Source organism: Pygoscelis adeliae, unplaced genomic scaffold, assembly GCF_000699105.1.
Source record: "Pygoscelis adeliae isolate BGI_AS28 unplaced genomic scaffold, ASM69910v1 Scaffold57, whole genome shotgun sequence".
NCBI classification, from domain to species: Eukaryota; Metazoa; Chordata; class Aves; order Sphenisciformes; family Spheniscidae; genus Pygoscelis; species Pygoscelis adeliae.
This window is the reverse complement of record NW_008825615.1, coordinates 59,938-81,940: the sequence shown is the minus strand read 5'-3', so window position 1 is coordinate 81,940 and position 22,003 is coordinate 59,938. Positions and strand designations below refer to the sequence as shown.

At 44.8% G+C, this 22,003-nt stretch overlaps 1 protein-coding gene across 4 annotated transcripts in view; it reads left to right on the top strand.

The window, feature by feature from the left end:
* Nucleotides 1-19,086: 19,086 nt before the first annotated feature.
* Nucleotides 19,087-22,003, top strand: part of ANKRD6 (ankyrin repeat domain 6) — a 35,384-nt gene continuing 32,467 nt past the window's right edge. For all 4 annotated transcript variants that reach the window (XM_009333085.1, XM_009333084.1, XM_009333083.1 and 1 more), the window contains exon 1: nt 19,087-19,206. In XM_009333085.1, coding sequence (XP_009331360.1) covers nt 19,087-19,206 — 120 coding nt within the window. The remainder of the gene's footprint in view (nt 19,207-22,003) is intronic.

Here is a 22,003-nt window from a genome sequence, read left to right as displayed (position 1 = left end):
AGATCAAGAGAGATTATTTATTCTTAGCAGTTTTCTGTCTGCAGTTCTCAAAAGTTCAAGCAGGCCAAGTTACTTCCATCATTTGTGAACACTGCTGAGCAAGCAGTGACATTGCACTGAGACCAGAGGGTTCATTTCTAGCCTGTGGAGCCAGGCACCCCCAGGCAGACTATTTGGTCTGCTCTCTAACCATAAGGGGAGGAGATGACTAAGGAGATCACCACTGCTCCAGTTTTGTTTAACAAAAAGGTTCATTTGAAAAGGTATCACTCTTTCAAAAAAAAAAAAAAAGAAGAAAAAAAAAGACCACCCTACGCAGGTATTAACTTTTTATAAAATGCATGTGAGTTTACTGAAACACATGCTCAGCATGGGATTGTATGCTCTTTTGCAGCCTTTCTTTCACCTGTACGTGAGAATGGTGAAATGTGGCTAGTCCAGAAGTCCGTCTCCCAGTAGTGGCCTGAAGCAGATACGTAGTGAAGCGTACAAGAAGCAGGCAAGCATGGAGTAACGCTTTGCTAGAATACTTCCCCCATTTGCTAGCAGTTTTCATATGTAATATTTGTTGTCTTTGCTGGGTGTAAGAGGTGAGCCAGGAAAGCTTGTTGTTGTCAAACTATGTAGTGTGTCAGTGGACTTCAGAAAGAGAAGGGAGTCACCTTTCTCCCCAGCGTGGTCATTGCTGTTTAGAGGCGATAACTGAACACATCATTTACTTTTATGGCTTTCTCTGCTTTACCGGCAGCCCAGTCTCCGGCAGATCCTTTGCCTCTTCTGCAGGGATTTTAGGAGGAGAGTAAAAGTCCATTTTCTCCTTGTTAAAGTGGCAGCTGCTCGCTCTGCCTCTGTGCCCTGGGGAAGCTTCTGCAACTTGCTTCTCTACAGATTATACAGAGCTGCCATTTTACCTTTGGAAAGGAAACCACCGTGAGCCCCTGGCCCTCCACCCCTGCGTGCCTCAAGGGTTGAATTTATGACCCAGGAAGAGTAGAGACCTGCTTGTTCAGGCAGTGCAGGCCTGTAAGTCTTCTCATCTGCTCACGAATACTGCCGACGTGGTAGTCTGTGTGGAGTTTAGAGGGGATATGCTGGCTTCAGAAAGGATGTAATGACGGTTATGGCAACAAATAAACCTGAAAAAGCAGCAAGAAAGGGGAGGTAGTAGGAGTATTTGTGTGAAGAGAACAAGAGAGGGATCACAGGCTGAGAATGGAAACCTTAGCGAATACACCTAAGAAGTTCCCATAGCCAGAGAAAAATCTACTCGCTCGCATCCACCTAGGTGCCATGGCTGAAACAGGATACCTGGGCTGGGGTGACAGCGAGATGTGATGGGGAAGGTACTAGAGACAGAAGCAGAACAAGTCCTTTTCCTGGATTTTATTGATTTGTCGCGTGATTTCTGGAAAGATATGATTGGTCTCATTTTCCTTGTTTGTGTAATTGTGCAGCTCTTACTGCTTTGCATTTTCGGAGGTCGGCTAGTGGGAACCAAACTGGAGGGCCATGGTTTGAACTTGTTTCGTTTATAGCAGGAAGCGGCTGTGAAAACCTCAGGAGGAAATGGCTGGGTTTGCCCAGGTGTAGTCAGGCAGCTGAAAGCTGCAGAAACCACTGGTGTTAAATTTCTGTACTCCTCCATCTGCTTTGACGCTCCATTTATGATGTGTTTCTCCTCACGCAGGAGCAGTGTACGATACCGTGGTACAGAGACTCGCTGTTGCCATCAGCACTGGAAAAGACTGAAGTTGGCATCCCTGTTGTCTGCTGCCCGGCAAGACACATCTGTAAAATGTTCATCAGAAAAAACTGAACGGTAGATCCTTAAGAGTGAGTAAAATAAAATCTGACTTTTTATATATTTTTTTTCTAAAATGCATTAAAATAATGCCATGCAGAAATTTATTTGGAAATGCATTAAAATTCCTGGGTAAATACAGAGTGAGAGGAGCTCGGAGTTTTACCTGTGGTGCCAAGTTATGGTATTTATGTCACACTGCTGTGTCCTTTGGAGTATGTAGTTCCTCGCCTCCTCTGCTATCCATTTACACTGCTGTTGAACTGTGTTTTTAAGGATCGGTGGCTCAAGGCTAGTGAAGAAAAGTGTCAAGTGTCCTATTGAAACGGGATTTCTCTAAGCAAGAGGCTGGCTCCTAGGAAGGAGAACTGCTTTGGCAGGGAAAAGATCACCTGGGAGGGACCAGCTCCTGGGGCTGATATGAAGGCTGCACAGGAAAATACCTGGACAGCTGTATCAAGAAAGGAGATGTCCTGTTTTGTGGGCCACGTTCACCTGCTCAAGCAGGGGAGCTATGCATGAATGAAGAGGACAGTGTCCTGACCTGCCTTCTCCAGGACACAGGTGGACAACCACAGCTTCCAAAGGCAGAGACAGAGAACGTCTTCAGGACGCTTTCTGTTTTCTTAGTGATTTTCAATTGCCTTTTAATTTCGAATAGTGAATGACTGTGTTCAGAAACCCTTTGCAAAGCAATCCGTAGGTGTTTTGTAGGTGGTAGCTCTAGCCCTTAAGAGACGAACTTGTAGATCCAAAGGATGGCATACTCAGTGGGATGCTATAGAGTATGAGGAGGCGGCTGGGGAGGTTGGAGGGAGGTGACTCCAGTGCCCAGGCCTTGCCCAGGTGTTTGAACCTGGGTACCAGTCCTGCCTTTCCACAGCTGAAAGAGGTCTGCCTGTGGAGCCCATCCCTTGAGACACATCACCTGTGCTCTGCCCAGCCCCAGCTGGGAGAAAACACGTGAAATTGCTGTGAAGGAAACCAATCACTCAGTCAGGGGAGTTTCCTTTCATGGAGTGCTTGACCAGCTGGGATATTTGTCCAAGGTATATACATTAGAGGTTATTAACTTGTTATGCATGATACAGCAATGCCGTTTCCTGAACCTTGAGTGAAAGCAAGCTGCATGACTTCTGAGGCTATCTTAACAGCAAATATGTTAAAATGAAATAGTCTTGCTTGACATATCAAGGCATCTACAATTCTGATATACCTGAAAGAAAAAAGCCCAAATCAGTCTTGGCTAAAAGTCCCATAATTAAAGCAATGGCAGACTGAGCAATATATTGTTAGAAACATAGATTGCAATTACTTGTTTTATTTATTCCATTTTCTACTTAAAAAGAAATCACAACTATATGAATGCTTCTTATGCTCAGGTACAGGAAAGCATTGTGAGATATTGGATTTTCAGATAGGTGGAGCCTATGGAAAAGCCTTCCGCTTTCTGTGGAAGACTGTGTTTTTGACAACTTACATGGGTGTGCATACAGTGCCTACCGCTTCCCTGCTATGCAAACCAGGACTGCAGTGGTGGATGGAGAGGAAGATGAAGGACCAAAATCTGGAGACACAGTTGCTTAAAATCTTTAGCCTCTGGAGTTCTCAATGTTAAAAACCCAAACACTTTGTAAGAATGCACATAGTTCCTTAGAAATGAGTTCTGTATTTTTACATGCTTGTATGTATGTGCGTCCATATGTAGGTATGTATGTGTAAAATAGTATTTTCATCCTCTCAGCTACGTGTAGAAAATGTATGTGAGTGGATAGGGAAGTGGCGAAGTGTTTTATTGGAGTCAGAATGACTGAAGGATGCAATTCTGTAGTATTCTTTAACTGTTAAATTGCTGATGGATATAGAAATGAGCGGCAGGTCTGTCACATATATACATGCGTGTGCATATATGTAAATGTGATATACACAGAGAGAAGAAATAACTTACCTTTCTCCAGTTAGCCTCCTTCATGTGAGGAGAAGTTGCATCTAGGGGACTCTGTGAGGATTTTGAATAAGGTACATGTTTGATGTGATATAATGTATTTGTTCCTGAGCTGGTTGTGTAGAGCATGTTGCAGTAGTGCACTGTGCACCTGCTGGAATAAGGTTTGTGATGATGATAGGGTTTTTCAAGAGAAAGTCAGAGACCGTCCCCATAGAAAACCCCATCCTCTGCACAAGGAGGGGCTTTCCATGTGCTAAGCTGTTTTATTGTTTCTGGGAAATAAGACAGTCTCAATGCTGGAGGATGAGCTGGGCTTGTGGAATCATCGCCAGAAGCAGCTTAGGGCTTAGAAAATAAAACCTGAGAGTGTGGCGTGATTTCTAAAGTCCGTGCAGAAGACAAGTCATTACTGAGATTTGCTGATACTTTCTGCACCAGTTGTTTTTTGCATTTCTTTTCCAATCTGAGTGTTTTAATTCTAAATAAATCATGGTGATTTACCATTGACAGGAGATGTCATGGTGAAGTCAGGCAGATAAAAGTCCTCTAGCAAATTGCAGAAAGCTGAGTGTTTCTCACAGACACTGTGGATAGGATTCATTTAATCTAACTTCGGATGTTTATAGTGCAGTATCCGAGATGATGCTTAATGAGGCAAGTAATTTTAGAGTGTGATTCATCTGACAGTTGAAATGTACTTTAGGATGACATGGGCCGTGTTCTTTGTTGACTGTAAAGGGAGCCTAGCTGAGTTAAGTCGGTGGTAGATGTCTGCACTGCCCAGTCAACCCTTTTCTTTACATCTGGTGTCACAGTGCTGTCCAGAGAGCCCCTGACTTTTGGAGAGTCCTGAAAATTTGCATTCGTCCATCTGTGGTCAGAGCAGACAGAGCAGAGGTGGTGCCAAACACTTCCTCGCAGTAGTTTTTTTTTTTCTTTTGCTCTCATGAGTCTGAGATTTGGCTTCAGTCATCAATGGCTGTCTTGGGAGGAAAATTATGTAATAAAATGGAAATGTTAATTTTTTAACTGTTACCACAAGTCTTAGCTCTATAGTAAAACTTGCATGTGAGCTCATGACTTAAAACTGTAGTCCATGCCATACAGCCTCTAAAATAAGAATTTATGAAAATACAGCTCTGGTTTTCGGATGGATGACAGAGGAATCCAGATGTTTCTGGCTTTTAATCTTTTTGTGAAGATATTTCAAATTTCACTGAAGCTGGAGTCAACCTGATTGTTTCTTACATTTATTTGGAAAAACGTTCCTGTGTTGGAGAGGTGGGGGTAGGAACGTATGAGAGTGATCCAAACATGCAGCACACAAGGCTGAGCATGGACTGGCCACGTGGGTGGTGGGCATGGTCCTGGGTATTGGTTTCGGAGTTCTGTACATGTGAAAAGAAGCAGAAGACAACAAAGCAGGTAACAAGGAGACAGTAGGCAAGAATGCCAGTAGTGCTGGGAAAAAGCATGAGTGTGCTCTAGGGTGGTGTACTGTAGGAGCTGCTTGCACTAGGGATGCTGTTTGAGTCCCACTGGTGAAAATCTCATTCCAAGAGAAACCATTTAGAGTGCAAGTGTAACAAATTATTCTGTTTGCTGTGCAAACTATTCTGTGAGTGGTGCATACCCTGCTGTTTTACACACTTTCCTGTTCTTTGGGCGAAGAAATAATTTCCTCTTAACCCAATAAGCATGTGTGCAATTTTAAGCACATGGTTTATTTCAATGGCTTGAAGTGACTATAGATTAATTAATTTTCTAATGAAGAGCCATGAAGATGGTGAAGGGACTGGAGCACATTTCCTACAAGGAAAGGCTGAGAGAGCTGGGGCTGTTCAGCCTGCAGAAGAGAAGGTTCAGGGCGATCGTATTAATGTACAGAAATACCTGAAGGGAGGGTGCAAAGAAGATGGAGCCAGGCTCTTTTCAGTGGTGCCCAGTGACAGGACCAGGGGCAATGGGCACTTAACTGAAACACAGGAGGTTCCCTCTGAACATCAGGAAGCACCTTTTCACTATGAGGGTGACCAAGCACTGGCACAGGTTGCCCAGGGAGGTTGTGGAGTCTCCATCCTTGGATATACTCAAAAGCCATCTGGGCACGGTCCTGGGCAACCAGCTCTAGGTGGCCCTGCTTGAGCAGCGGGGTTGGACCAGATGACCTCCAGAGATCCCTGCCAACCTCAGCCAGTCTGTGATTCTGTGAGTTGGGTAGAACTGGCTGTTTGTCCCTCACGAACTGTTGCCAGCCTTCTTGGGAGTTATCACAAGGTTGTGTGGGGCTCCTGGCAAGGGTATTAAACATCTGCTCAATAGCAGGCCCCCAGAAAACACTGAAAATGTGGCTGGGTACTTAAGAAATATTACCCTGGTGACACTTTTGTATTATGATGTTGGGTCAGATAGTGAAGACAGTTGAAACTGCCTTTGATAGATCATATATGCAGTCAGGGCATCTGATGCATAAATTTGTAATGGCCCTACTTACGCTAATTATCAGTGAAGCAGAGCAGATACGTTAGATCTGTTACATTTACTGCAACAGGAATAGTACAATACTCACTGGCATCAGCATTTTACATGAATTAATTGTGCAGTTAAGCTGTTGTTTTAAAACATGTTTCCACTCGGTGGTTTTCACAGTCTTCATCTGTGTAATACTGAAATTCTGCTACTAGACAGACCTAGAGATTCAGAAGGGGGTTCGTAGTGTGGTAGTTGTGGTATTTTTAAAAGATACTGATAATCATGCAGTTTTCTGGACCCATTCAAGAGAGTGCCCAACCATTCGAAGCAGTAACGTCCGCCTTCTCCAGTGCAGCCCCTTCAGGTGTAGCAACTGGGTGAGAAATCAAGACATCTGCAGAAAGCTTCTGAATTGATTTATGATCCTCTTTGAGGAAAATATATTTAGCCCATAGTGATTGATTTTTTGCAAATCGCAAATAGATTTATGAAGCAAGTAATACTTGCATATCCTTCACCATTTGTTCTGTATATATTGTCCTTGGTGGATGTTGTACATGAAGGGGCCGAATCCTGAAGATACTCAGTGCTCATTTCACTGCCTGCTAACGCGAATGTTAAAATCGGGGACACTGTACGTAGTGATAGGCAGGATGACATCTACACGGAGAGAAAATTCTCTGTTCTCCCACAACACAAATACATTTACTGATGTCTGAAAATACGCAAAGTTAACTCGGTCTCCTTCCCTGTCAGAGGAAGATTTTCCCTTCGTAAGTTAGAGGGCTTGCTTCAGATGGTAACTTGGGAGAGGGTGGTACCTGACACTGAGAAGTACCTGCCCAGGGACCCAGAATGGAAGCCTTGCATCTCAGCGGGTCACTGCAATCTGGGGAGCAGACCTCCTAGTTATGCTCTGGTGCCTTGTGAGCTACAGAGGTGAATGGGAAGCTGTGATTTGGGAAGGTGCAGATTAAAAGGGGTTGTGGAAGCCAGTCAATACATGTTTTACCTATGGAAGATGCACCTTCGTAACCCATAAGAAAGCATCCCTTGAGGTTGTTTTAACAGGGAAAAAAAGTAAACTGTACTACAAGTTCGTTTTGGGAGGAGGAGGGAGTAGTGTGAAAGCTCGGTAGGCATCGTTCCTTTGCAGCACTTTGGTCTCACTGTCCTCAGCTTCCATGATGGAGACCTCTGATCCAAGGCCTGTGCGTGAGTTATTGGGGAAGAAATATTAACTGTCAGTGTCTAAGGAGGGTCCTTTTCCTTGTAAAGCCTCCCTCATTAACATGCTTCCACCAGTGCAACTTCTGGTCTTGCCAGAGATTTTCCATTGAGGTAATCCCTGCACAGCTGTCTCCTATTGCCCTTGCAAGCCAACATGGAAACAAGATCAGCCATGCCATCAGCATTAAAAGATCTTAGGGTTAATGGCACCATACAGTAAAGCAGCAAAAAAACCTCTCTGAGGCATATAACTCTTTCCAAAATGCATTATTTAATTATTTTTTTTTTAAAAAAAAGTGATTTTTATCACCCAGACTTGTTTTCTGCAAGGATTTTACTTAAGTTATCTAGATGTTTCAGATTGATTAGCAGCTGTGGGGTGCTACTAATCAAAGTAATTACTTTAGTCGTGAGAGGACTACAGCATGTTGTAAAACATGACGTAACACTCCTTTAACGCAATAAAAAAAGGGTTTCCAAGTAGATACTCTGTCTGTTGCTGCTTGAAATGTTTGTGGGTTTTGGCTTTGCAAGCTATTACTGCTTCTGTCCCTCCTGCTTGTGTAACTACACAGAAATGGGCATTAAAATAGGCCCATCGGGCTCCTCGCACTCACTTAAATTGTTTTTCTTGGTGCCCCTGTTTCTGAAAAATAGAAACAGTGTTTAACCCTTAGTTCACAAATGGGGTGGTGGGGCAGAAAGGACCCGTAAGCGCTGAGGAAGGGTGGAGTGGGGAAGAGATGCAGGAACTTCAGAAGGAGAAGAAATCTGCAGGGATTTGGCTCCACTGGGTCTGAAATCAACAGGGTGAAACTCTGCGGAGGTGAGTGCCAAGAACTACACTTGCTTGGCTGTAAAAACTGATGTCTGCTTCCTACAAGGCAGGGAATGACTGATTAGGCTGCAGAAAGAGGTCTGAGAGTTTGGAGTGGGCTGGGAAGTGAATTTGGTGTGTCTGATGCAGGTGCAAGGAAAGGTCACTATGAGGGTGACCAAATGACCCTCATCCCAGGCTCTGGGATGGGGCTCCGAGGCTCTGGGATGCAGAAATGGAGCTGTGGAGGAGACCAGAGGGAATTATTAACTGGGGAGTTGTCATGACCTGAAGGGTCACCCGGCCTGCGGGAGTAAGGAGATCGTGACTGTGGGATTGCAGGGATTCTGTAATACACAAGGACATGGAGGCTTCATCCTCTAAACTTCTCTGCTTTATTGTTACCAAAAATAACACAAAATTCACCACTAGCAAGTATACCTGTGATCAATACAGCGAATCTATCTATATCTGAAGCTATTATAAATTATTAGCAGCAATCAATAATAGCAGCAATCAATAATAGCAGCAACAAGTATATATGTAATATTACAGGTTACCACAAACTTATCCCTAGTAAACTTAATGATAATATAACAGCAGATATACTTATGGTAGATTACTTATATGCATATGTATGTATGTTCATCATATTACCAATACCAAGTGCATCAAACCAGTCCCAGAAGGGGGCGAAACCAGTCCAGAAGTGGGAGAACAAACCGAACTGACACCAGAAGTGGGCCGGGGGGACACACCTATGAAGTAACAGGCAGAGTATCACTTCAAAGATGATCCTTGTCACAGACTTGGGAGTCAGCCAGGCATCCCCAGCGAGGGTCCAAGAGCTTGTCTAGGAGATCTTTTAGAAAGTTCATGCAGGGAGCTCAACCTGTTAGGAAAAGGAAAACTACATGCAGCATGGGAAGTTCTCAGAGGGAAAAGCTCCATTTTGGGTAAAAATTAAGTCCTTTCTATATCACAGAGACATAAGAGAGCGTAGGACACCACCCTTTCAAGCAGCCAATAGGTGCTGTTAATTTCTGTTTTTCACCTGGGATGGCCAATAGATGATGATGATTTCTGTTCTCTCAGACCAATTTTTATTTTCCAGACTGTTTTCCTGTTCTTGCAGTTAGAACAGCCAATGGCAGTTACTGATCCTTACTTTCTCAGGATGCTTTCCCCTTTTTCCAGACTATTTTTCACCTTTTCCGATGAGAAGTTGCTGTTAGAGTCCCTTGTTTTTGCACTTACCGGTGGTATTTCAGGATGCCTCTGGTTTCTAGGTACCCAGCTGCACTTCAAACATGCCAGCTGCACTTCTCAAGGATGCTGCTGGTTCCCCGGCTGTCAGTTCCCAGGTTCGCAGGCCAGCAGGCATTTTCTTTGTCAGTATTTCAGCAGACATCTTCTTCTGCTCAGTATTTCTCCCCTTGCAATCAGGGTGCCTTTAGGGCTGCTCACTTCAAGAGTCCTCTGCAAATACTCTGTGTGGTTTTGAGTACCAAGCCTCCAAAGAAATACAGCAGAGGATGAACAAGCAGAGAGCTGGAAAAAGTGATCTAGGAGGAAGGGACAAAAGAACTTCAGTGTGTTTTAATCTAGAGTAGAAAGCAATGAAGGTTGTGAAGAAGTGAGGGGGGGAGACAAGGATCCCCATCCACGGGCAGTTATCTTCCATGCTTCAATAATGGAAATTACAAATAGCAGTATCTTAATTAAGATGTTAGAAAAAGATTAGGAGCCATTTTGATAAAATGGCTTATTTTGTGGGGAAGAGAAGTAAGTGTAGTAATGGTTTGGTGTACAACACTGACAGTATTGCAGCCTTGAAATCTGTTTATTGCCCTTGTTTCTGTGCTATTATATACTTTGACGTGTAAGAAATGATGTGGAAGTCCAGTCTATTTGCTGAGACTGCTGACAAATGTATCATTTAATGTGTTGCAATTTTTTTTGTCATTTATGAACATCTTTGCACTAGAATTGGAGTTAGAGACCTCCTGCGCATGTCGCGTAGGATCCTGCGCAGCCATGAAACAATTTTGGTAGCTGACCTAACCTGGCGCAGAATTGAGTCTGTGGTCTGAAGAGAAAAGCTTTGTCCCCTTCACCTGCTGCTGTGTAACCCAAAACACTGAGCACCATGAGAAACGTGTAGCATGGAGGTTTCATGCACAACATCGGAGAGTCTTTGCTACCTTTGACCCAAACTCATGGATAGGATAAGGTAAAGTCCCTAAACCCACACTTTTTCAGCAGGCTTTGTAGTCACGAAAGGCTGGGCTCTCTCCTTACTAGGATCTCCTCAGAGATGCTTTTAAGTTGCTTCCCAGTGTTTGGAGACCATTTTCAGGCCTCTTCCAAAGTCTGCCGAGGCCAGAGGGAGCCCTCTGGTACGCTCAGCAGGTTTGGGACCTTCCCTAAAGCAGCTCCCTGTGTGAATCAGGTGCATTGATAATGGCTTTCCTCAGGTCTTACAGCCAGTTTCTCCACAGTGGCGCTGGGGGATCAGCGCATGGGTTTGAGAAGTGAGAATTACTGTCCCAGCTGGGCTGACTGGTGGGGCGGTACCATGCCCCATGCAGTGGTGTGCGACCTCCGTGTTCGCCTCCCTGCTGCGCTCGGTTTCTCTCCCTTGCCCATTTTCCAGGGTGTGCCAGATCCCTGGATATTTGTGCTTCCTCTTGCTGTTGCAGTACCCTGTGATGGGACACAACTGGAAAAATTACCTTCTCTTGATGGTAACAGTGTGCACCGTAACCGGGGCACACGCCGCTGCATGGGTTACAGTGGACATACTCAGCATTTCCACCCATGTTTGTCTGAATACGTCTCTGTCCCTCCCTGACCACTGCATCCCTAGGATTTTATCCATTGACTTTCAGCTTGAGCCTCATTAAGCTTTTAATTGAGACACTGCCTGCCAGACTCTTGCACTCGTGCCAGACGCCTAGCAATATTGAGGAATACTGTGCTAATACCATAACGTCTTGGGTACTCACGGTGTCTCTGTGATTCAGTGCTGAACTGGGGGGCACGGGTCCAGCTACGTCACTGAATCTCCCAGTGGTCTCCCAAGATGTCAGCTGTGATGGTACAGGAGGGACTGTGTCATCGCTGCTGGCAGCTCCTAAGTCATGTTTTTCTTGAAGTGGAAGAACATCTCCAATGCTCTTTTGTCAGCTGGAAAATATTTCAAAGCTGGTAAATGTGTGTTTTCTTCTTCCCTGCTCTTGTCAGTCAGAGCATTTTCTGATCGCTGCCTGGCTGCACATCTTTACTCGTGTTTATAAAAGATAGGATCTAGCTCAAATAGACGCTTGTGGCTTTGTGCTGGCTGGCATTAGATTATCGCAGTGGTGTTTTCTGGCATTGAAAAAAATCTGTAAACGTAGGTATTAATTTCTTCTTGAAATTTCCCAGCATGTCTTTTGCAATGTTTACCTGAGTTGCCCTTATGTGCTGGCTGGGAGAGTGTGGGGTTACTTGTGCTGGCAGGGAGGAGGGTTCAGATCAAATGTGAGGAGCAGGAGACCTCTGCACCACCTCACTGGCGTGGGGGCAGCGGGGTCCCCAAACTGAATGGCAGATACTGCCCATGCTATAGGTAATTTGAAAAGCAGCGTCTCTGAAACCATCTTTCTGGTATGGAGATGGAGCAGGGAGGACGGATGGCCTTTCCTGGCAGCGGAGGGCATACCTTGGGAGTAAGAAAGGAGAGAAGAGCAGCGGAGGAGGAAAGGGGAGTTTGTTATGGGAAGGATTTTGGCACCTTCTGCTCCCAGTGAAGTTCTGCAGTCAGCTTGGGTGGGATCTGTGTGGCATTTTAATTGATTGGCAGGTGGCTCCTGCACAGAAGATGACGGCGAGGGACAGTTCTCCCATCCAGAAGGCCCACTGTGCGCGAGCGTAATGTAAAACCCCGCTCTCCCACGAGCACAGCCGTGTGCCTGCTTCGTTCCCAAGGCTGGGCTCCAGCACTTCTGTTAAACAGCAGTGAGCTGGAAAGACCTCCTAACTGGTTTTATGCAAATGGGACCAAGACCTCTCATGCCTGCGTGTTTGCACACAGGCACTGTCCCCTGTCAAACAATGGATACTGTTTTGTCATGTAAATAGTGCTCAACTGACGAGGGCTTGCTGAGAGTTGAGCTCGCTTGTACTGAATGGTTTGACATGTGTGTGCATGCAGGTGTTGAAAGAGAGGGCGGGGAGAGTAATAAAGTTGTGAAACTTCAATGATATAAGCCAAATAAAAAAGTCAAATCATGTTATACGGGAAGTGGTAAGTATATAACCTACATAGTGGGTAAGGGGTCAGGGCTACATGGCGAAGAGGCAAGTAGGAGGGGAAGAAAAACAGTTGTCTTCGTACAAGGAGATAGTGATGTCTAACCAATGACTTGAAACTGCCTCTTCGATCTTCGTTGTTGGTCTCCACGTGTCTGTGCCTCTCTCCAAAAGCATTCTGCTTGGCGGGTGCAACTTTGGAGGTTGGCTTTGGTGGGAACAAGGCATCGCCTGAGAGCTGCTGGGCAGCAGAGGATTTACATTCAGTGAAGCCAATGGTGGAGGTTGGGCAACAGAGCCGCGCTTGACGAAGCAGCTGGGGAAGCTGCGGTCGCTGTCTCCCCACGTTCATCGCATGTGGGTTTGGCTGTTGGTCTGGCTGCAGGCGGCCACCAGCTGCGGTGGAGCAGTGACATCAATCAGTCCAGTCTGGTTGTGGTGGGAAGCGTGATGAGCAGCTGTCATGCAGATGTTCCCTGGGAGGTTGCTAAATAGTCATTGTTGAAGTAATTAATAGTAACAAGTCGGGGGGGGGGAAGCCCAGAAAACGTTTTCAGATGTCCCAGACCGTGCTGATACTTAGGGTGATGGATCACACGACTGAACATACGAAAACTGAATAGTTTTAATTGATATGATAAAATATGCAATGAAAACAATAGGAGAAAGAGCAGAGACCAACATATAAGCTACCAGACTTTTATGTAGGTGTCCAGTTCAAAATGTTGATTGGTATAAAATCTAACTTCAAAAATAGTATTGATGTCGTCATAAAGAAAAGTATGAATCAAAAGCATATTGTTCTTGACTTGGTGGGGCTTTGCTGTTTTCCAGATACAGCTGCTGCTGGTGTGGTTTTCATAATGACACCTTTGACTGGTTTTTAACTGTCTTTTGGGGCAGGAAGGGGTGAGAGGCAGAGTCCTCCCTTTAGCAAAATACATATGTTTTTCCTGAGCGGTTTATAATGGATCCATGATGGAAGTGGAGAAAAATCACTTAAAGGAAAGCAGTGCCTCAGGTCTTGCAAAAACCCTCTTAAAGTCAGTTGAGAGAAATGGCAGATATATCTGCATCCTGCAGTAAATGATAAAATGAGTTCCAGGAAACTCACTCTTTCTAATGCAATAATCCACTCTGCTGAAAAATGCTGTTTTTCTAAAGTGAGTACAATCTTTGTGTTTATGTCATATTTTAAATACAACAAACTGCTTCGCAAAGAGGCTGGACAAGAAAAAGAGCATTTTATAGATTTTAATATACTGTTATGTACTAATAAGCAAAGAAACCCATTTTGCTCTGAGAGCTGAGCAAAGAAGAGATGGGCAGTATTTAGACATAGGAAGTTTTCTTAGAAAGACTTTTTTATTATTATAAAATAGTAGCTATTATATACCCTCCCATAGCATTTTGTTATGGTCCAACTCCATATCTTAACACTGGCTTATTCTAAAATAATTTAGAGAAATCTTATTCCATTATTTATGTCGCATAAAATGAAGCTACCAGGTGCTGAGAGTTTTTCTTGGACTATTCAGCATAATTTCTGCTGATAAACTAGAAAAGAGAATTTGGGGTGCCTTGCAGAAAAGTGGGGTCTCTTTTTCTTTTTTTTTCCTTTCGTCTTGTACCTTGGTACACACAGAAACGTTTTGTTAGCTATGTGAGTATTCTTTTATTCAGATACTAATTTAACTTGGTGATTGTACTGAGAGTGACTTGTGTCTGGCGTTGCATCTTTTCCATTTAGCGCAGAGGACTTTATAAAGTTGATTAGCTCATAGCTCTTAAACCTTTCGTAGTTTTCAGCTTTTTTCTCTTCCCTCAGAGAGGAAGCTGTTTTTTCTAATCCTTTCTGTGAATTTAGGAGAGCCTATCGCCTAGCCTTTCAGTATCTGTGATGTTTGGTGTGTCCTGGACTTTCCTTTGGCTTTCAAAAATCATCATTCCTGTACTTTTTTGTTACTGACGTGTAGGCGATACAGCTGCTGAGGCAGCCTGGCAGCAGTTTGGAGGGGAGGGAGCTGGGGAGGGGGAAGGTGCGTAGAGTGTTTTTCGCCCGCTCTGCCAGTTGCACGGGAGAGAGGCCGGAGCTGCGAGCTTTACGACCCTGTCACCGAGCAGCCGGTTGCCCACCCGCGCCGTGCTGTGCCGTTCCCGGCCAAACATCTCCTAGAGCATCTGTAGGGTGACGTGACTCATTGAGCCACAGGCATCAGCCATGAGGATGCGGCTGGACCTCAGTGCCTGGGGACGGTGCCTTGCTGCTGCCGGTCGGGAATACTGATCCACGGTCAACCTGTCCTTTTCCATGCTCCGCCGATGGGGTGAGCAGGTTATCCTCGGAAGGGATTGCCCCACGGCGGAGCAACTGAACCTGTGGGCATCACACCTGGCCAGCTTCCCTGGAGAGGCTTGGGAAGTAGGTGTTGCTTTCCCAGCCTGCCCCAGGTAAGTAATCTGATCTTAAACAAAGAAACACAGAGATGGCTGTTTCTTATTTAAAAATACGTTAAAGCAAAATCCATTTTTTTTGTTTTGACGGCAGAAGGTTTGAATATTCCCGTGCTCTGTGCTTCCCCCGAGCTCCTGGATTTGGGGGGGTGATAATGAGGGATTTAATTCTGGGCAGCAGGTGCTGGCAGCAGGGATGCAATGCAGTGCCTGTAATCGTGTTATTGGGTTCATTTTGCACCATCTGCGTGTGAAAGGGGCGGTCGAGCCTTTAGTTGTAGTCCTTGGGCATCTGGTACCTTCCTCCTCCTGCTGCAGGTACAGACATGTTCAAGGAAAGATGCTCTGTGTGTCTGAGTCATGTAAAGAGTTAAAGCTGGCGGGGAGTGATGCCACTGCCTGTTGAGCTGCTGCGCTGAGGAAGGGCCCGTTGGGAGGGGAATGAGAAGGTTGTTCCCCCTCCCACTCCCACCGGTCACCCATCGTCTTTTCCTACCAGCTCAGGAGAAAAAGAAAGTTGGTCTTTCAGTTGTCTGGGCTTCCTATACTAATCAGACATGCTTTTCTGAGTTGCAAATAATCCCAGCTGAGGGGATGTAAAGCAGCCGGCGTGGGGAATGTGACCTGTTGTGCGAGCGCCCGTCTGTGAAACAGCCTGGAGCAGGAGCCAGGCTTGTGACGTGACTATCCTCTGGGAAAGGGGACCGGCGACTGCCGGAGACTTGAACAATGTGGGAGACATCCATAAAAGACCGATAGCTGAATCAGCTCCTTGCTATGCTTTTATACATGATCCAAGCGGTGGAAGAGGCAAGAAGGCAAACTACGTGATAACAATGGTGCTGTCGCAGTCCGTCACTCCAGCGTGGCAGGGCATGGCAGGCTGAGGAGGCTCATGATCTCCAGGGGGAACGTACTGCAGTAATGGGAAGGCAGCGAGAGAAAGGGAGAATAATCAAACTAGGAAGTGAGTACGATTTCCAGCATTTACCTTGCATAGGTACGTACCTGTTAACCAGACTTTTCTGTGACAGAACTAAACTTTGCACTGTCGCGAGTCATTTGAGGTGTTAGTGTATGTTTCTAGTGGTGCGGCTAAGATGTAACGAGCATCCACAGTTTCTGTGAATTTGCTCAGAAATGTCAGTGTGTCAGGAAAATGTTTGCATTGAGCTTTTTGCAGTGAATGTGAAAATCTTTCAGTGTCGATGATGTTACTGCTTTCTTTTGAATTTAAGGGGTAAGAAAACCAAACAGGGTCTGACCACAGATGTTTTAAGATGCACAGAGTTGTCAATTTATTGTGCATGACTCCATCCAGTGTACGGGCAGCCAGGTTAGGTGTAAGGATGGGGACAAACAGGTGACGGTACAGTTCATCTGGAAACCACCGCTGCACAAGCAAAGGCTGACACAGAAACAAACCACCTCGTTGCCTGAAAAGCTCACGGAGAAAGATTCCTGTTGTAAGGCTTGCCCGGCACTGTGTGCTGGTCACAGAGGGAAGGAGTGGGAAGCGTTCCTGGGTTATGGAGATTCTGCTTTGGGATGTGATGGGAGGTTCAGGGGGGTGTTGGGAGCAGGGCGGCTGGGCTCGCGGGGTTCAGCTTGCTTTGGTAACGTGTCACTGGAAAGCAAATACTTAGGGAGGTGAGATCGAAACTTGGGTTGCTTTCCACAGATCAAGTTATTAAATGCAGGCCATGTGTATTTCTTGGCTTTTTTATGTGGTTTGTATGATACTGGGCACATCACTGTGCCGGAGGGGCAGGGTATGATGTGTACAGCGCTGGTGAAGGAAACAAGGGGTTTTTTCTTCTTATTTCCATCTTTTCAGTGTTGCCAGGGTGTCCAAACTGTGTCTGTCCCATTGAGGGTGTGGGTGAGACCGGTCCAGCGGCACAGGGTGCAGCACCGCTTCTCTGATGTCTGTTCTTGAGCTGCTTTTGAGACCCAGACAGTTTTTGTCTTGTTTCTCTGAATAAATGCGCAGCTATTTCCATGTTGCTCCAAACATGTTCACACCTAGAAAGCAAGAGGATGGTAAAGAAAAGCTAACCTGAATCTTTTACCTGGAGATAGTATTGCCTAATGCTTGTACTTCGAAATCAACAGTCAATTGTCTGGAGTTATTTCCTGGCTTTGGCACAACTCTTCTATTAACCTTGGAGAAACCAGGAACTTCCCTGTGCTTTAAAGGGCCCTTTTCTAAAATGCGTGTAATATTCTTGAGCATAATACTCTCCTCAAAGGGTGTTATAAGAATTAATGCTCATAAAGCTTTTTAAGATTCATTAATAGAAATTACCATAGGAGTGCAAATTAAATTCTGCAAGTATCTTCAACTACTACAAGTTAACCAACATGGTTTTAATATACATGAGCTTGTGATCAAAAGTGTTTAATGTAGATCAGTGACCCTGCAGGGTCCAAGGACTTTGGATACCACTTTGGTGACACAGATGATCACAATACCCTATTAACCATTCAATTAAACAGGGCTACAGCACCTTTTTGTTGCAGAGGGGGTACTAGTGGATATGATCTTATAACATTGGAGTGACGTTCATTAAAAGGTCTCGCTCCCAGTATTTAGAAGCCAGGGAGTTCATGTGTCACAACGACCCACACATTTTCTCCTTGTTGCTGGGAGTGTCTTCCTGGTATGAGGATGGAAATTAAATCTTTTCTGCTGTTCTGGTGATGATCTCCCTGCTGAAGCCATTAGCAAAAATGTCAGTTCTCTGAGTGGTGGGATTATGATGGGGAGGGTTTTGTACTATCGGCTAAACTGAGACAAATCAATTTAGGAGGGCAGCAAAGCCATTAAGCAGTAATAGCTTTTAGTTATTGCTGTTTTGAGATGGATTCAAAGGGATAACATAAGGGTGAAAGACGTTGTATTCCATTATCAGTCTCCAAGATCATCGAGTCCCTGTACCAATTACCCTTAGACTATGCAAAGCCTGTAATCCTGGTAGCTGATATAAGGAGCAGTGCAGTGATATTTCAAGAGAGAAAGATAAACCATCTGTATACACACTGGTTGTCTTGAAGGTGTTTTTCCTGTATTGAAACAATTAAATACCGAAGTGTGAAAAGCACAGGTAAAGCTGAAATCCTCCCAAACTGGGCAGGTTCTGGATCCTACAGCTCGAAGCGGTCTGCGGATATGTTTTCTCCAATTATGTCAGAAATCTCTTTTCAGCTCCAATGGCTCATTGGACGGGTTCAGTGGAGCCCAGGAAGAAGAACACGCTCACAAGTTTGCATGATGAGTGCTAAATCTGAATTGTTTCTGGGGTCAGCGTGGCATGATGTCAGCACTGCGGTGGGGACATCATTTCTCACTGACAGCCAAGATGAGCGTTTCCCAGTTGCAGTTGTGATCCCTCCCAAAGGTGTCCTTGGGATAGTTTTGGGGAGACTGTGAAGCATTTTATACTCGTGAAGACACAGTCAGCTGCCTTTAATTGCTGACTGCACTCAGTCCTTCCAGGGCAGAGGTTTGTATATTTATATCAGCAGCCAGTAACTATAACCTATTCTTGTTCCCTTGGCCAACACAGGCTGAGCTACTATTAGCAGTGGAGTTAGTTAACCCGTCCTTGGCTAATTAAAGTCTGGGAATCCTGGGGGGAAGGGGAGAATGAAAGCGGGCCACACAAATACAGGTTAGGCCAAAAGAGAGTTAAGCTCTCAGAAAGTTTAAGGATTTTTGTCCCAAACTAGGGGAATGAGGGCACACTGAAAATGTGCTACTATCTACATCCCTCTGCACTGCAACAGAAGTGCAATCTCTTCAGGAGGCTCCGAGGGTTTTTGTGACCCCCTCCCAAAGCGATGTGAAGACGAACACTCAGGGAGGAGCTGCTGCAGTGCTTCTGTCTCTGAAACCTTGCTGACGGCAGTGTTGTTTTCTCATCCACAGGTCCAGAGGATGGCATAGCAATAACATCGCTGTCCAGGGAGCTGGGGTCCTTCCTCGCCTGCCTGCATGCTGCTTGAACCGATCCCAACCCTTTGTTTTTGGACCGAAGAAACTTGAAAACCTTTCTCTCCTAATTCATGAGCCAGCAGGATGTGGTCGCCGTGCTTTCAGAACGCCTGCTCATAGCCGCCTACAAAGGCCAAGTGGAGAATGTGGTGCAGCTTATCAACAAGGGTGCCAAGGTAGCGGTTACCAAGGTAACAAGAGAAAAACGCTTTGTGAAATCCCTGGGAACTAACATAACTCCTAGACCATTGTCTGTGAAAACGCCCTCGTAGCTTTACCATTCTGAATGTGACTGAGGTTAGTGTTTAGATTTCCTTAAAGTTTGTATTTAATAGCTCATGTGAATTTACAGTATAGTGCATATCTTGTGTTTATACACTTCCCAGTGGACGCAGCTGTGGTGAATGCCAAGTCCTTAGAAACATAGTGTGTCGGCAGAGGGGCAGCAACATTTTTCAAAGCCTGCATTGACTTTTCAACACTCTGCAAACTGATGAATGGAGCAATTCATCACTGTTGAGGGAAGAGTGCCCATCTTTCTGGATGAGGGGATGGGGGAAAGCCACCTGTTCTGGTAGGGTAAAGGTACGCAGAGAGTGTTTCTTGCCGCTGAAGTCTCTTGGTACAGCAGCCTCGCATATACCCAACATCTTCATTGATTCATGCCGTATAGTCCCCAGTCAGTTCCAAACTTGGGGGTTGCAAACTGTGTTCCCCGTACCTTTGAGATAAGGTCAGCATCACAGGATTTCTGCTTAGATATGAGAGTTCAAACTGATGTTCACCTATTCCTAACTCTCAACATGTTATAAATAACACTAGCATATAAAAGATGAGATAGAAGTGGCTGTTGCAGAGGTTTGTTCAGCAAAAACCCTTAAAAAGAATTCGGTAAGTTAGATCTTTAGAGCTGTAACATAAAATTTGGGACGTCCTGTTTTGATGAACTATTGTTCTCCATTGTATGTAGTTTTATTTGTATTTCCATATTGGTTTTGAACATTATATATGTATGGGAGCTAATATTTACAGATAGAAAGCAAATGTGAGTACATTTGATAACTAATCTGTCTTTTCCTCTTTTTATCTGTTAGTGACAGTTGTTTTCAGTCCCTTTGCAGTGTTTGAGTTGTAAGCAGTTTTTATTTTGAAAGCTGGAATCATCCAAGGACAACCGGTGTTTGTAAGTTTTGTTTGCCAAAACTAAGTGGCCTCTTGTTGGTAGATACAAAGCACAGATGTAATAAACATGAATGGTCCCATAAAGATGCCTGTTTGGCTCTGTTGTCCAAGCAGCCCTACATCAGCTACGGCTGATGAACAGCTATTAAAGGTAGTCAGTAATAGGTCAGGAAATACTGACTTACAGATATCTAAATGCTCGGAGTTTTGTGGTGTGTGTTTTTTTTTTTTTAAGATCATGAGCTTTGAGACTGCTGAGCGACCTACCTGAAAATACACAAACAACTGAAAGGATGCCACGCTTTGTACAAATTTATGCATTAATGTGATTTCAAATCCAGCTTCCACACTCTTTGAACATAAAATGTGGTGTCCTTTGTAATGGTTGCCAGAATATCACGACACTGATTTAACTCCTTCATGGAATTAGTTGCCATAATCCACAATTCAAATGCAAAATGGACACTTTCTCGTTGTTAAGGTTGTTTATTGTGCAATTATCAAGACCTTCTGTTAATTACAATAAGAAGCAAATTTTGCAGACCTGACTTACAAACACAAAGTCAGGTTAATTTGATAAAATGCAGATTTGCTAGAGTTAACAAGCTTTTCTTTCCTATACAATATAAGTGGCTTCCCGCTTCTTGCACTTGCTTTGTTGTTCAGTCCTTGCATGGAAAATCAAAGCAAAGCTCATTGGGTGGCAAAACTGTGCCCAGGTGCAGAGTGTTGGTGTTGGAAAGCCATGCTCACTGGTGAGCTCTCAGGCTATCCCTGTAGCTGACCTGGCGCTATGGGATTGTAGCTATTTTCTAGAGGTTGTGGGTCATCTACATGGAGCCCAGGGAAGGGGGGATGACAAAAGCTGGCCCCCTTGTCATTCTGGATGCATCCTGGCACATCAGCAGACAGCACAGACGAGGTACTTGGGTAGCCCGGTGACAAGCCCTGCTCAGAAGAGATGAAGTCAGATCAGCAAGACTGTGGAGGAGTGCACAGAGGAGTGGAGAGGCTCTCGGAGGGACGACCAAGCCTACGTGCGTGGAGTATTTTGGAGGTGCTCACACACTTATTCCTCCTATGCTGTGAGCCAGATAGAGGTGAGCTCAATGTGAATCAAGAGGCATGAGGCCAAGCTGCTGCCCTCATCGAAGCCCATCAGTTCAGGCTCAGTAATGTCCTACCCAGGTCTACACAGCATCCAGTTTGCATCTGGCTCTCACCCAGCCAGCTAGCTGAATAGGGAGAGCATGTGCATATTTGCCTACGAAAGGCTGTATAAACATACCCTAGGAGAGCTTGGCTTGCTAATCTGGTGACACACAAAGGCTGGAAGGAGGAAGAGCCGTTTAAAGTTAAGGACAAGGTTGTCACAGGAGCAAGCACATATGAATTAGCCTCAAGTATATTTAAACTGGAAATTTGAAGGGATTTTTTAGCCATCAGACAGCCAGGTTCTTGTGCAGTCTTTCAATGAGCAGAAGAGGTGCAAAATAAGAACTACTTCCAGGATAGGGGTTGTTAATTTTAGGGTGGAAATTAGATGGCATGCTGCTTGTAGCGGAGAATTATTGATCAAGCTTTCAGATAAATTGAAACCCAGAGCACTCTCCCCTCCCCAAGATAAAACTCATTACAAATGAAGCATAAAAATAAATTTATTCATGTGCATGCCTTAGTTCTCTTATACCTGTATGTCTTCTGCTTTTATTCAAAGTCTTCAGTTTGTTCTGTCAAATTAATTTTAAATTCTAGGGATATGCTCCAAAGGAAAAAAAAAGGGGGGGGTGTTGTACTTCTCAGCCA